General features: G+C 38.9%; 1 protein-coding gene across 1 annotated transcript in view; it reads right to left on the bottom strand.

Moving 5' to 3' along the window:
* Positions 1–2,348: 2,348 nt before the first annotated feature.
* ZDHHC2 (zinc finger DHHC-type palmitoyltransferase 2) overlaps positions 2,349–14,239 on the bottom strand; it is a 34,607-nt gene continuing 22,716 nt past the window's right edge. Inside the window, exons 8-13 of the mRNA XM_061371008.1 lie at positions 13,724–13,856; positions 11,180–11,306; positions 10,912–11,004; positions 9,356–9,465; positions 8,810–8,888; positions 2,349–5,888 (exon numbers count right to left, since the gene is read on the bottom strand). Of these exons, the coding sequence (XP_061226992.1) occupies positions 8,848–8,888; positions 9,356–9,465; positions 10,912–11,004; positions 11,180–11,306; positions 13,724–13,856 (504 nt within the window). The 3' untranslated portion in view covers positions 2,349–5,888; positions 8,810–8,847. The remainder of the gene's footprint in view (positions 5,889–8,809; positions 8,889–9,355; positions 9,466–10,911; positions 11,005–11,179; positions 11,307–13,723; positions 13,857–14,239) is intronic.

Here is a 14,239-nt window from a genome sequence, read left to right as displayed (position 1 = left end):
ATTTATATATAAAAGGATAAATATATAAAAATCCAAATCTAAACGTTTTCATAGAAATAGTGATTTTCTTTGCTATGTACTCTTTGAAAGAAATAGTCACAGGTAGTTAAGTTGGGTGTGTGGGGCTGTGGAAATACGTGAAGTTTAAGTGTTTTCTTCCTGCTTACCTGCCTAGATATGGTAAAGAAACGAGGATTTTCAGCATGGGTTGGGAATGAGATGTGCATTGATGCCAACTGTGAGGATCTGGTTTCTGCAGAAGCTTGTCTTGTCCTTTTTCTGCCAGCACAGATGAGAAGTTTTTTCTGCCTCTGCTTAAGGGGGAGAATTTACTTGCCCAAGTGTGCCCTTTCCTGTGCTCAAGAGACATCTGCCTCAACTGTGTTGGATAAAAGGAGGAAAACAGAGGGAGGAGAGGGGAATCCTTCCCTTCTTTGTGCAGAAGGGAAAGGATTACCTTTGTGCAGGTAGAAATTAGCAACAGCTGAAGTTCTGAGATGCATTACACAGAATGTGCTTTCTCTCTTACAGGGCAGCAAATCGTAGCTGTGATTGCAGTTGACAGTATCTTTTACATACCTTTCATCACCTAGGAGCCGAGCTTTGCAAGCTCCCTGTTTTCCTTCATTCTTGTCCTTCTGCATGCTCTGGAGTGTTTTATATGAAGGTTAAGCACTAGAGTGCTTATATCTGCACTAAGCTACTGATTTTCTCTGTTGCATCTGTTTGAACGACTGGCCAGTTTAATCTCATATGATGAAGTAACTGGGAATAGGTTCCTGTTGTTCAGGCTGTAACACACAGATTGTAAATGTCTTTATCTTTTTAAATGGGGCTCCTGCTCAAGTGAACGAAGAATGATTCTGTTTTCAGAAGGAAAAAAGAGGAAAATGGCTTCATAAAATGATGACTGTCAGGAAGTGCTGGGTCTGTTCCAGTTATGCCAATCCGTTACACTGTGAGTTTGCAGGAGGTGGGAAAGGGGACATAGCTCACAGCACGCGCTTCCAAATGCTGCAGTCAAACCGTTGGGCCCATCTGCTTGAGAAGATTTCAGTGATCCAGGATGGAGCATGTGATCGTTGCCCCAAATACTGAATTTCAGGATGACTGAGTCACTCTGTTTATTTCAGTGATGGGTGCTGTTAGGAAAACTTGGGAGAAATGGAGTGCTGGTCTAGAATAAACCTTTTGAGGGAGAGGAATAAAGAGGATGTAGACTTTAAGATTTAGCTGGACAGGGTGCTGGGACATAAAGCCTAGATGATGCTTTGGTAAGATAGATTGGACCAGATGATCCCTGAGGTCTCTTCCAACCTGGTATTCTGTGATTGTGATACTGATTGTACATTTCAAATGAAAGACTTTTCAATCTGAACTTCCTTGGAAAGGAAGAGTGAGAATGATGATCAGAAATCTGCAAAGGGAACAACTGCAAAGCTGCAGAAGGGAAGGAGGAGAGCCTTTCCTTAGGTTACATCAGCTGCTGCTTGTTTCCATTTTCACACCAGAAGGCTGCTGCTCTTCCCATTTTACCAGGTCAGTAATAGCTGCAAGTGAAGTGGCACAGAAACACCTCTCCACCCATGCACTATAGCAGCATGTGCTTTTTTTAGTTGTCTTCTTTTGGATGGGAATGACTTTATATGGTTCAATACAAACATGTATGGAAGGGCTGGAAATCAAAAATGGGAAAAGCTCATAGCATATACAGCAGGTTGTCTGACCTGCAGCAGGTGAAAGCCACTTTCATCCTCAGGTGCCATTCCTGTCTGTTTAGAGGCCCCTGAGTAGACAGTCTCATTCCTCCCTGCACCAGAGGTAGATAACACCACTGCCCCAGGGGAGAGCTTTAGCAAAGTGCAAAGAGCACAAAGGCCTGTCAGAAGAGTCTGGCAAGTGACTGAAGAGCCCTAATGAAGCAAAAGCTGCTGTGGGTGACAGTCTGGTAAGTAACATATTCCACTTCCTTGCACCTCTTCAGTTCTATGAATCATTAAAGCAACTAGGTTGGAAAAGATCTTTAGAACCCCCTCTTTGGGGGGGACAAAATTCCCCCCTTTTTTACCTTCAACAGCATCCAAAGGAGTGCAGCATGTTCTGCTCAGCCAGCACTAAGACATGGAAGACTAAAAAGGATCTAGTTTCCTGTTAACCTGTCTCCCCGTATAGGTGCTGTGTGAGATGCTCTGGATCTAGAAATTGAACTGAGGACAGAAACCTTACCTATAAAAGGCAAAGACTGTTGGTGAAGGGATGAGGGAGGACATCTACAGCAACTGTGTTGATGATACCATAGCAGAGATGATGTTCTGCTGTTTGGGTACAGTCAATTACTACTACATATGTGACTTGCTGAACATGAAGCATTTATTTATGTGAGCAATACATTAACAAGTGGCAAAGTTATACACTGAATTAATGTACAAATATATTCCTCACACACACACTCTAGCACACCAGCCAACTAAATCAGGGCAAGAACTCTCAGTCCAAATAATGATCATAACAGCTACAGCACACCATGCACTAAGCCAGACTTACTTCCTGCAACCTGTCTCAAGTCTTGCTTGAAGACCCTGATTTTAAGTATGCAAACAGTAAAAAACAATTAGCAATTTCATTAATTACCTGCCCATAGTTACAGGGTATTAAAGAACTATCAATCTGCAGCTTAAACTGGACCATGGTTTTTCTCTCAAGTTAAAGAAATGAACTGCATAGCAGCACCTGTGTTTAACATCGAGGTGTTCCATTTTCTTCATAAAAATAGTTCTCTGTGAAGACTGAACACTCCCTCACCAGCACATCACCTGACACAATGTGTGTGCGCCACCTCTAGTGCAGATGTGTATTGGATCTATCCTAACCTACACATCAGGGAAGCTTCTTAATGCACGTGGGGGGCTATGTTTCACATGACTGTTTACATATATACAAAATAAATTTAGCTCTGTTGTCATTAGGGAGACTCAATCCCATCTGAGGAGTGTGTAGAACTTGTCCAACTTCCACTGAAGCTTGACATGCAGTCATACTGCAAGACAAATATCAGGGCTATTACTTTCTTTTAGCAAAAAGTAGATTAGTAACTGTACAGTAGGTAAAAAGCAGTCTTTAAAAAAAATACAGAAGTTACACAAAAGGCTGTAGTAAAGTGCCTAGCAAGAATATAAAGAACAGGAGAATCAGTTTAAGTGGACAAACATTACCTCTTCACAAATTCTACCATGTGCATTGTAATAGTATCAATGCTCAATGACAATATGTCAAAAAGACCATTTCCACTTTGCTATATAAAGTAGTAGCGTAAAGCCAAGAATACAGTCCTATCAGAAATAAACAATTTGGAGCATGATTAGCTCACTCACTTTCATTCATCCTCTATACAACAAGAACTGCCAGGAACCCTCCAAAGCCCAGTGACAGTACTCTTCCCAGAGGCACAGCTCATACCCTTCCTGAGAGCTCTCTGGCACAGACCCGCTGAACAGCGAAATGAGCTACTGCCATTTCTCTCCCTTTTTCGTCCCTCATCAGCCTATGTTTCCCATGCCTCCATCAGTTTTCTGCCAGAGGGACAGCCTCTGGCTGCATCAAAGCTGCAGGCTATTTAGGGCTATTGTGCTTTCCAAGTGACTTCTGAAACACGGAGAAGCCAGGGATTTCTTGACCCCTTACCCCTGTCCTTTCTCTCCACTGATCCTCAGCCTTACTGACCGCTGTCAGAGCCCTGGACATAGCCAGGGAGGCTGATACCTGTATCAGAGAGATCCATTACCATTATGAGCTTTGCTCGGGAAGAAATCTGTACTTTGTCTTCATGTAAAAATATGGAGCAGGTCACACTGAAGCTGAACGTCAACTTTTTACTCAGTATTTTCAAACGCATGCTCCGTGACAAACCACCCTGTGACTGACCGACCGTACAGAAAACAAGACTCTACAGCTAGAGAACCCGAAGTGTTAAAAAATATATTTTCCCTCTCCCCCTTATTCTCTTGACAAGTCAGCCTTTAAACAAACACTAATACGAGGTAAGCTGACAGAACAACACTGAATAAATAGCTGCAAAAAATTTTGGTTGCTAGATGTCTGCAGCCATCATGTAAACTGTATGCTACCTTCATGCTAGTTTAAAAACTGGTGTTCTGCATCAAGGGATCCACAATCTGGCACTTCTGGCAAGAAACATGTTTTCAGGCTGGTAAAGTTCTGAGATTCTATTAAAAAAAAAAAGTCAAATAAGTACATTTTTCTCATTAGGAAAAAAAAAGCCACGGTTGTGCTCCAACAGCTGTCACTGCAGTTGAAAACCCAGAAAAGACAGATTTTAAGGTTACCTGCCTGTAGTAGAGTGAATGGTAAGATTTTTGTTTTCAGAGATCTGTCACTCCTGCTGCCAGTTTTCTAAGCACACGGGCATCTTCACACTGCAAACCAACCTGCTACGTGACTTGGGTTTGATAACAGACGTACCTTTCTGCTTCAACTGAACTTAGCTTAGTGTGAGAGGTTTTAACTTTTTCTTTGGACTAGTCCTTTTATCTAGCCACCTAGAAAGCATTACCGAGTTCCTCCTAAAGTTGTTTCCAGAATAACAATTTGCATTTAAATGTAAACACTGATACCATAAATGCAGTGTATACAAAAGGCACAAGACAATTAGATTTGTGTAGCTGAAACTTCCCTAACTTTGAAAGTTGATAATGCATCTTTTGTTCTCTGGCTGGTAAATTCTGATCCTAAGCAAGCTGCCAGCTTCTAACTCAGTTGAAGGGGGTTTCCTACATGCAGCAGCTTGTTTTTTTGGTATTGCAATCAAATGTCTGCTGTCCTGTAAAAGCAAATACCACAAGTTATAACCATGTCCTTGACTGTACAAGGTATTCATTAAGTTATGCAGTAAGAAAGGCAGTGTCTTAAAAAACAACAGTGAAAAGTGAAAAACAGATCTGAGACAACTATTGATTAATAACAAATGAGGATTTGGAAAGACAGTGGCTCTTGGGAACATAGGTTGGTAAAAAGCCTTTTGGATCGAAGTTAAGTGCCAACATTCATTTCTCAAAGGGGCTAATGGCTCCAAATGGCACAATAAAATCCCCAATTTCTTTCTTGCACTGTCTTGTGCAATTCCAATCAAAATCCCCACCTGGCCACATTCATTTATGTATTATCCATCTGAACACAGGCTTTTTATCACTCCACTTGCCAGTGACCCACTGCAGCACTCAATTAACAGAGGACTTTCTCCCCCCTCCACAACTTTTCCAGCTATTCATAGTCCAGATCTGAGGGACAACGGAGCTCTTGCAATCATGTTTTCCAAAAATACTTCATAAATAGTCACACTTCACTGGGGTCCCCGTATCTGCAAAACGTGCTTATCGAATGCTCGAAATAAAAACACAGTCCACCAAGCCACTAAATTCTTCATAATCAATACTGGTTCGTTTCCGAATCTGTAAAGCCGGTAGTGCAAAACCTTGATCTGGAAGTCAGCTACTTATAGCAATTAACAGGTGAGTTTTCACAACCAAGGCGAGAACATGGACTGATACATAAGGAGGTCACACCTTTCTTGTGCTGAATATTGAAGTACAATCAGCCGTGGAATTTTTACAATTGTAAACTCAGACTCTGTTTTTTAAATTTCCTAATACTCATCATCCTTAACCATTCCAAATCAGTAACTTCTAAGTTGAAACGTTCCTTATACGGTTCAGAAGTAGTAGTATGTTTAGTTTCATGTTTCAAGCAGTGACATGGAGACAGCTAGTCATCTGTCCGTTTGTCTTCTGAGCACATCCTCACAGGAGCAGCTGACCAACAGGGCTGATACGTGGAAGAATTCATTTTCCTTCCAACAACAGCTTTTTCTTGAACTGGAACATAACATTAATCACAACATACAGTATTAGAATTGAAGAACACTTTAAGACATTGCAACAAGCCTCATCAACTCAAAGTGAAAAGTGAACAACAGCCACATGAAAAACGCACCCTGAAGAGGAACCTGCTAAGACTGTTCACAGTTATGTTATTAATCCACTTCAGGATGACAGTGATTAAAAACTGACTACACAGCAAGCAGGCACCAGTTTATAAAATTAAGTGAGCTATTGTTGCAGTACTTCCAGATACCAACATCATCAAAAAATAATTCTCCATCAATCACATTTGTGTAAACTGTACCTGGCACTCTCAGTAATTAGTCCCCTCATTAACTATAAAAGATTACAAAATACAAGATATTGAACACAGAATCATGGAATGGTTTGTGTTGGAAGGGAGCTTACAGCTCATGCAGTTCCAACCTCCTGCCACAGGCAGGGATACCTTCCACTAGACCAGGCTGCTCAAAGCCCTGTTCAATCATCCAACATATCCTCAGTTAGGACACAAATTCAACTTACTAACACACTGGCAGGAACCGTGAGCTGTATTTTTCATGTCAAAGATTAAATTACTTGGTTTTGTTGTTTATTGTTACTTAAAAATCTTTATTATTCTATTCACTCCCTAGAAACAAATATAACTCCAATACTGACAATAAAGTAATGAAGTTAAAAGCAAAGTAGTTACTTCTACTTTTAAAGGCTCTCACTCCATCAACTAAATGTCAGATATATATAAACACACACATACATACAGTAATCTGTTTTTACATCTCCAGAAAGTCTTTTAAGTGCCACACAGAAATACCTCAGAGCTAAGGGTGAAAACAAACTGACAATCTAATTCCAGAAAAATTATCAGTCCTTAGCTACTGCCCTTTTGAGATGTACATGTATCTGTCTAAGGCAAAACTAACTTCCAGAACCCTCTTTATGTGGCTTTACTCTTATTCTTTGGAACATAACCTTCTCTGAAGGTTGTCTCTCCAAAAAGCTGCATTTCAAAATGGATGCTCACAATAAGAAGTAATAAAATCACAGACAAAAATTCCACCCCAAAACCTAGGGGCTGAGGTAATCAGATTGCAAACACAACCCTAATTGTTACTTTCTCAGGTTGATAAAGGAAAAAACAAATCAAAACAACCAACCAAAAAGAGCATGAGATGTTTATCAAGATAAACAGCTTTAAAAAAACACTTTCAGCATCTTGGGAACAATCACAGCCTATGTTTGAAACTCAGAATAATATTAATGACAAAGTCCCAGTAAAATGTACACATTCTTGAAAGAAATATGAACATTTCAAGGTTATTACTTAACAGGACTTTAGAAAACAGGACTCTAACTGGACAAAACTAGTTCTTTAAAACCTATCTCCAAAGCTTTACATGAGTAGCGATGACATGTAAGATACCAAACTAGCTGAAGCTGAGTAATCTGTTCTTCCCAGAAGCCATTCTGCAGAAAGAACTGGTAGAGTCATAGCATCTTACATTTTGAACAAAAGGCTGGAAATGAGATTTTTAGATTCTGTTAAAAAAATGTACACAGAGCAGTCAAAATTGCAGAAAATGGCTGTTTCATTCTCTCATCTCTTTAACTCTGCTATTTGACACCTACATTTTCAACACTAACACTTCGCACCATCAAGTCTGTAGATGTACCTATATCTGGAACCATCTGCGTCTTCACTCACCACATAACACAAAACCAGAATGTAAGGGTCAAGAACTTTTCAGTTTCTCCAATGAATCTAACTGAACTTGTGGGACCTGTTTTGGTAGAAGCTGCAGGCCACCTGCTGCTGTCTGCACACCTACCATTTTTATCATCTGCCTTGACATTGCAATACCATGCTTGATGGATCTAGTAACAATCACTGCAGTTCTCTGGTGGCATTCCATGCCTTCCACTTCCCCCAGGAGTGACTGAGAGCAACCTGACAGCTATGACACAGCATGTTTAGGAGCCATGTCACACACAAATGAAGGACATGCACTGGAAACACTTTTTTCAGGATGATTGAAAAGGTGCCTTCAATAGCAGAGATAGAAATGACCTTGCTGGAGCAACTCCTCTGATGTTGGAAAATTGTACATTATTCAGTATGCTGAAATTCTTAGGATTGGAGTAAAATTCTTTATCCAGCTTTAAATATTAAAAAGCTGATTTCCATATTGTTTGGTGGAGTTAGAAACCTCTGAATATGAAAGTGAATATGATGATCAATTGTGTTCATTCCCTGCAACCCAATTACTATGGTCTCCTACTCTCATGTACATAACAGAATGTACTAACTGCTTCTCAAACCTGAGGTCTGTGTTGCAAGATACAAATGCAAGAAATTGAAAAAATTGTAGCTGGATTTGATGACAGGTGACTAAATGCTCAGAAAGTCATATGGGCACCTTTTGTCTTCAGCAGGAAGCACGTTTTTGATATTAAAGAGGATTCAGCTCAGTCCTTGGCACAGAAGAACAAGCTGGTAATAGCTTACGTACTTAAATAAATCTTTTTTCCTTCATCATCTGATAGATCTTTACCTGTTTTAGCAGACCAAGCTATGGTTCAGTGTTAAGAACTAACTTCATTTTCGAACTCAGAGTGACAAATATTTGCTGGACTGTTTGAAGAGTCATAATTTCATTATCTTTCTAAAGAAAGGGAATAATACTTTGGAATATTACCTAAAAGCAAACGGTATAAAGGTTAAACTAGTTTGCAAACATGACATATCAAGAAATAGGAGACCTAGTTTAAAACTAGGAATTCCTGTGCTACTAATAGTAGTAAAATAATTCAATTTAAGAAAATAAAATAGGAATTGCTTTAATAATTTTTTTTGTGCATTCTTCAAGTGGCAAGGTATCATGGAAGCATATTAAGTACAGAGAATATTAACATACCTTTCCTTACATATTCAAAATGTTTCTTTTTAGGGAAATTAGGTTTCATTTTCCATGGTTAATGCAGGATTGCTCATACCTTTAGAGAAAAAAAAAAAGAACAAAAAGAGGCATTTCCATACGAAAAGGTCTCATGTCTACTTCAACAAATAATACAGCCTTTAGTTAACAAGCCACCTGAATGTCATTCCACTATTACCAAGTCTATTCCTCCCCTGTGTCCATTATACAGCTTTTCATTAGTTGCAACGAGGTGTTATCCTATTCTAGTATAAGCAATTTGTTGCCAAAAGAACTATCAGGCTCAGCTTAAACGATAATTAGCATCTAACAGTACTAGAGGTCTCAGTACCTCTTGGTCAGATTTAACTGGGAAGACACAGCAGCTCGATACACAAAACTTCCTACAAACATGGATTTAAAATAAGCTTCATGAATTTTGGTTCATGAATACAAACCAAGTAACTGTGGTCAGTTTTACACTGTATCCTCCAAAACTAGTTTACTACAAAACAAACCACTGCAGCATTAAGATCAGCTCCTTACCAACTTTGCCCTTTTCAGCCTTTGCACTGGTTTCAGACCAAGATGGTGTATCTGTGAGAAGGTGGCTCTGGGAATCACGCAACGGCTTTGCAGGAAACAGATGGTTCTCACTGTAACACCAATAAAAAGAACATCAGTAAACTGCAGTAATTTTTCATTATCTTACCACGCTTTACAAACTGTCATAATCTGTATTTTACCTACCTTACATTGCTTCTTTTCTGATGAATCACAACACTTCTATCACTACAAACATTACCCTGTAGCTGTCAGAGATGCAAGCATGTGACAGATGCAATCTATAAAGCAACTCCCTAGAACAGAACAGGGGAACATTCCAATTTTCCCCTTGACAGCTGCTGTGTATTAGTACATGTACTTCAGTTCCAAATGTACTTTAACCATATTCTCCCCCACTACAACAAACCTGACATAATAAATAGCAGAGAGAACATCTCCAGATTCTCTTACTTAATACAAGCTATGGATCACTGGGGTAAGGTTTAAAACATCAATAAACCACTAGGTGAAATGTAATGTATTTCTTTTATGAATAAAAGATTGTCTCTACTATTCCATGATAGTTTCTTAGTTGCATATTCAAGTCTACTCTACTTACCACACTCTTCATTATGTAAGTGTTGCAAAAAAGTTACCATATGAAATACTAAGCTATTATATTAATTTAGTTTAAGAAGCATCTGTGTACTTTTCACACTTTATAAAGATGTCATGTCTATGAAGGATAACAACTAAGAAAATATGTCCTAATATTAGGAGAAACAACATGTACATTTAAAAGGCAGCCTCCTGGGCTTTGGCACAAGTTTTTGAAAGGAAGATGGACTGAGGAGGTGGTTGATTAATTTTCTCAACTAACAAGTGATAGGACAGGAAGCAATGGTCTCAAGCTTCACCAGGGGAGGTTTAGATTGGATGTTAGGAAAAATCCCTTCACTGAAAGGATAGTCAGGCATTGGAACTGCCTGCCCTGGGAAGCGGTGAAATCACCCTTCCTGGAGTGTTCAGAAACTGTGAGGCTCTCAGTGACATGGTTTAGTGGCAGACTTGGCAATCCTGGGGTAAAGGTTGGACTGGATAACCTTAAAGATCTCTTCCAACCTAGCTGATTCTATGATTCCAAGTGCTGAGGCCTGCGATTCCCCTATGTGAAACCTCTTTAACTAGATAAAAAGCAGCAAGCCTTCCCAAAAGCTTGAAAGATAATGCATCCGTATCACAGGCAGACCAACAGTCTCCTATGTATGCAGAACAGAATGTTAGGCAGGTGTGGAAAACTCAAGTCCTGGGATGCCACTGAACTGAGACAAAGCACATTGGATGGGTGGGTAAAACATCTTATTTCCATGAATTTAAATATAATTGAGGATTAGTAGAATTACAGCTTAGCTGTTTAAAACCTGACTTGTACTTATGCATAGGATACTCTTTGCTTGCTTACCACTTTCACGTATCTTATAAACGGTTCTGTTTACATGTGCAGAGGTAAAAACAGATTATCAACTATTTGAAATAAGTAACAAAAAGCAGATTACTTTTTGGATGTTGAATTAAGACAACCAGGTGTGGAAGCTTGCTCAGGATCCTGATTAACGAGGCAAGTTGGGAAGGAGCAACCATCCCCTAGACTGAAAAATTCAGAATTAGCATCACACGTACCAAACCCAACCCAAATTCCAAAGAACTTTTTTCTGAAGCAAGTATTAATGTATCTTATGACAAAATACCAACCACTCCCAGAAACCCTGTGGATCCTGATTATTCAACAGTTCCAACAAATGAAGCACTAAAAACTGAGCATACCTTGAAAATATGGGCAGCAACCAGTATTTCTTCTCATCGCCAAACACTTGCCTTAGGTTTTTGCTGAAGCCCAAGCTAAAGCCATTCTTGTCTGTTCTGTGACGAAATATGGGAGCTCTGAATACCTCTTAAAAGAAAAAGAAAAATAATTAAATCTCTGCAGGGTAGCATGTTTCAAGTTTCACACTGGTATTTAGGCAATTGCACTGATGATGCCGTTACCCAAGAGGAGAGGCTGTACTGCCCAAATGATTAAGAAAGCTAGTATGTACATGAAAGCCGAAATCAGTACCACAGTCACTGTGTGTGCAGAGGAAGTCCTATGGCCAAGGAAGGATGGATGTCTCCTTTACCTTCCTCCCTAATCAAGGCAAAGGAGAGCATGTAACTCACTTTTTAAGAAGGTGTGGTATATGAAGAATACAGCATGTGATTATACCACAATGTTCAAGAAAGAAAAGCCTAAATGAAGGGTTTATGAAAGAAAGACTACCAAAAAAGAGGAAAAGCTTAACCTACTTTAGTAGTAAGACTAGCTTTTCACACCCTGGTGTATTAAAGTGTTGTGTATTTTTACAGCTACATAAAGAAAGCATTTTACACATAGACCCAGATTATTCCCCAGACATCCAACCTAAATTTCTAGAGGCGAGTGCTAAACATAGCTTCAAGTGTTGGAAAGTGCCTAAAGCAGAAAACTCATCCACTTTCCACCAAGTGATGGATAGCCATTTAATTCCCTTAATTGGCTATATATATTAGGCAAACCATGTTCTGGTGTCTGACAGTACAGCTCAAACCATGCTGAAACCATGCAGTAATCATCCTTCTGCAGTAAATCTTTAGCTATGAATTGATGGAAATTATCTTCAACATGTAGTATACATAACTAATGAGTTACAAGATGTTTTAAAGAAGGGGGAAGAGAAAAAAATGGATACCCTTTTAGATGTCCATGTCAGGCTACGAAAACAGCTCCCTGGATTTAAGAACACTCACACTTAGATCTGCCATGGCTTAATTTCCAAACTATTGCATGTTCAGGGTTTCACATATTGAGCAATTTCCCAAGGTAAAATAGGAAGAAGAGACAAACAGATTTTTTTGAGTAGCTTTGGTATACAGAAAACTTGATTTATTACCTGCATGGAATGCAATGTGTTTTGAAAGTATGAAATGTTGAATTAAAAGTGGCTCTAACAAATTTTTTTTTGCACTAAAATGGTTAAGACCAGTTTATAAACACAATGCTTAATTATTTCTGTTCATTTAAGCATCATTAGTAGAAGTTTTTCTCCATTTATCACTAGATTGAACAATTTTTTTCCGATATTAATTGCTAAGTAGATCATTTGCAGCATACTGAAGAGACCCACAAACCCTGGAGAAATCCTGAAGTAAACAAGCTGTCTTTCAAATATATATATCCAAAGTTTTTCATTAATCACCTACATATTAGTAAATCCCAAGAGAATTGGGGGCAAAAAAAAGAAAAAAAATCAATTTATTGGCTCACTCTAATTCAGTTTATATCAACAGAAAAGCATGTAGAGATTTAGAAACTTTAATGACCATTATTGCAAATTGGTATTATTATAATCCAGGATATAGTGTAGAACAGGCATCCAAATTCTCTGCACCTCCATTTACTAAGTTTTGTAACCAGGCAAACATGCACTCAAGTGGTGGGAAATCCCACTTCAGTGCTGATACTCAATGAAGTTCTATATACTGCTGCATAGCAAAGGCATAGGCTATCTTTGAGTTTTTCAAAATAAGCTTGTAACACAAGAGTCCTCTCAATGCATTCGTAATTATGTGACAGACAGGACACACAACCGTACCAAAAATAGAAACACTTTCTCGAAGTCTGTTCTTCCATATTAGATCATCCTCTGACATCGCCTCTTTCTGCTCATTCATGTTGATCAAAACTAATGCCACTAGGGTGACAATCAACCTGCCTTCTGGACATTTTCCCCCTCTCCTTGCCTCCAGTAGAGGCAAAGTTTTGGAATTAATAACTATGCTTTTCAGAACTTCTGAACAAAAATATAGGCGAATTGAACAGAGGAACTTTGGTTTGTGCAGGGAGCAATGGTGGGAATGGAGCATGGGAGTCATTGCCCTTACTGAGGCATCACATCAGCTGACTGCTCTGCAGGGCTGGAAATGCCAAAAAAGAAGCACTTGCATAAGCATGCATTAGTGAGATGGCATTTATTGCAAAGGGATCTCAACTTTTTCATTTATTTATTTTACTATTATTATTTAGTTTATTTAGTTACTGTTAAACAAGCTGTGCATGAGAGGAAATGGGAGGGAGAGGGTAACTTCATTAGTAGCATGGGGCAAGAGGAAGACATACAATTCTTGTGGAGCGCCAGAACGGGGGAGTCAATACTGGACACAGCCTGGTTCAGGCACTTCTAACCAGGATCAAAGGAATCTCTATAGGGTTGCCTGCTTTTTCTATTACCCCCATACATATACATTTATTATTTATTTTCAGCTGTCAAACACAGCAGCATTCAATCTACTTACCTAATGTAGACTTATTCTTGCTGACAAGCCAACAGTGATACCCAAAGAGAGAAGACAGACTGACAGAAAACATAGCTGCAGCAAAGAATAAAAACATGATGTGGAACTTGGCTTGAGTATCAGGAAGGCCATTCTACAAATAAAACAAACAAATAAGAAAATGACGTTAGAACTGGGGAAATAGCTGTTTAATTTGATTATTAATAATCCTCTATCCAGTCAAATTAAATTCAGTGCAGACACAAACACACCACATACAAGAGTCTCAGTAAATGAATTATACACCTTCTATGTACAAATGGCCATGAAACTAAATTGCTGACAGTATCTAAGTTAAACAAACAGGCCCTTTCTTGAGAAAGTATAAATACTGACAAGAATAATCTGAGATTTGGATCTGAAATTTGAAGTGTCTTTCATTGAAGAATAATTTATCTTTACATCAATTGTCTTGTTTAATTAACCTTTTCAGAAAACTCACATTATAGCATAAATATTGCAAATCTAAGAAGGTAA

The sequence above is a fragment of the Neopsephotus bourkii genome, unplaced genomic scaffold (assembly GCF_033783945.1).
Source record: "Neopsephotus bourkii isolate Nb327-2 ecotype Australia unplaced genomic scaffold, CSIRO-AGI_Nbou_v1 NB_168, whole genome shotgun sequence".
In the NCBI taxonomy this organism is placed as follows: domain Eukaryota; kingdom Metazoa; phylum Chordata; class Aves; order Psittaciformes; family Psittacidae; genus Neopsephotus; species Neopsephotus bourkii.
Note: the sequence above shows the minus strand (reverse complement) of the source record. Positions and strands in the feature narration are given on the sequence as shown.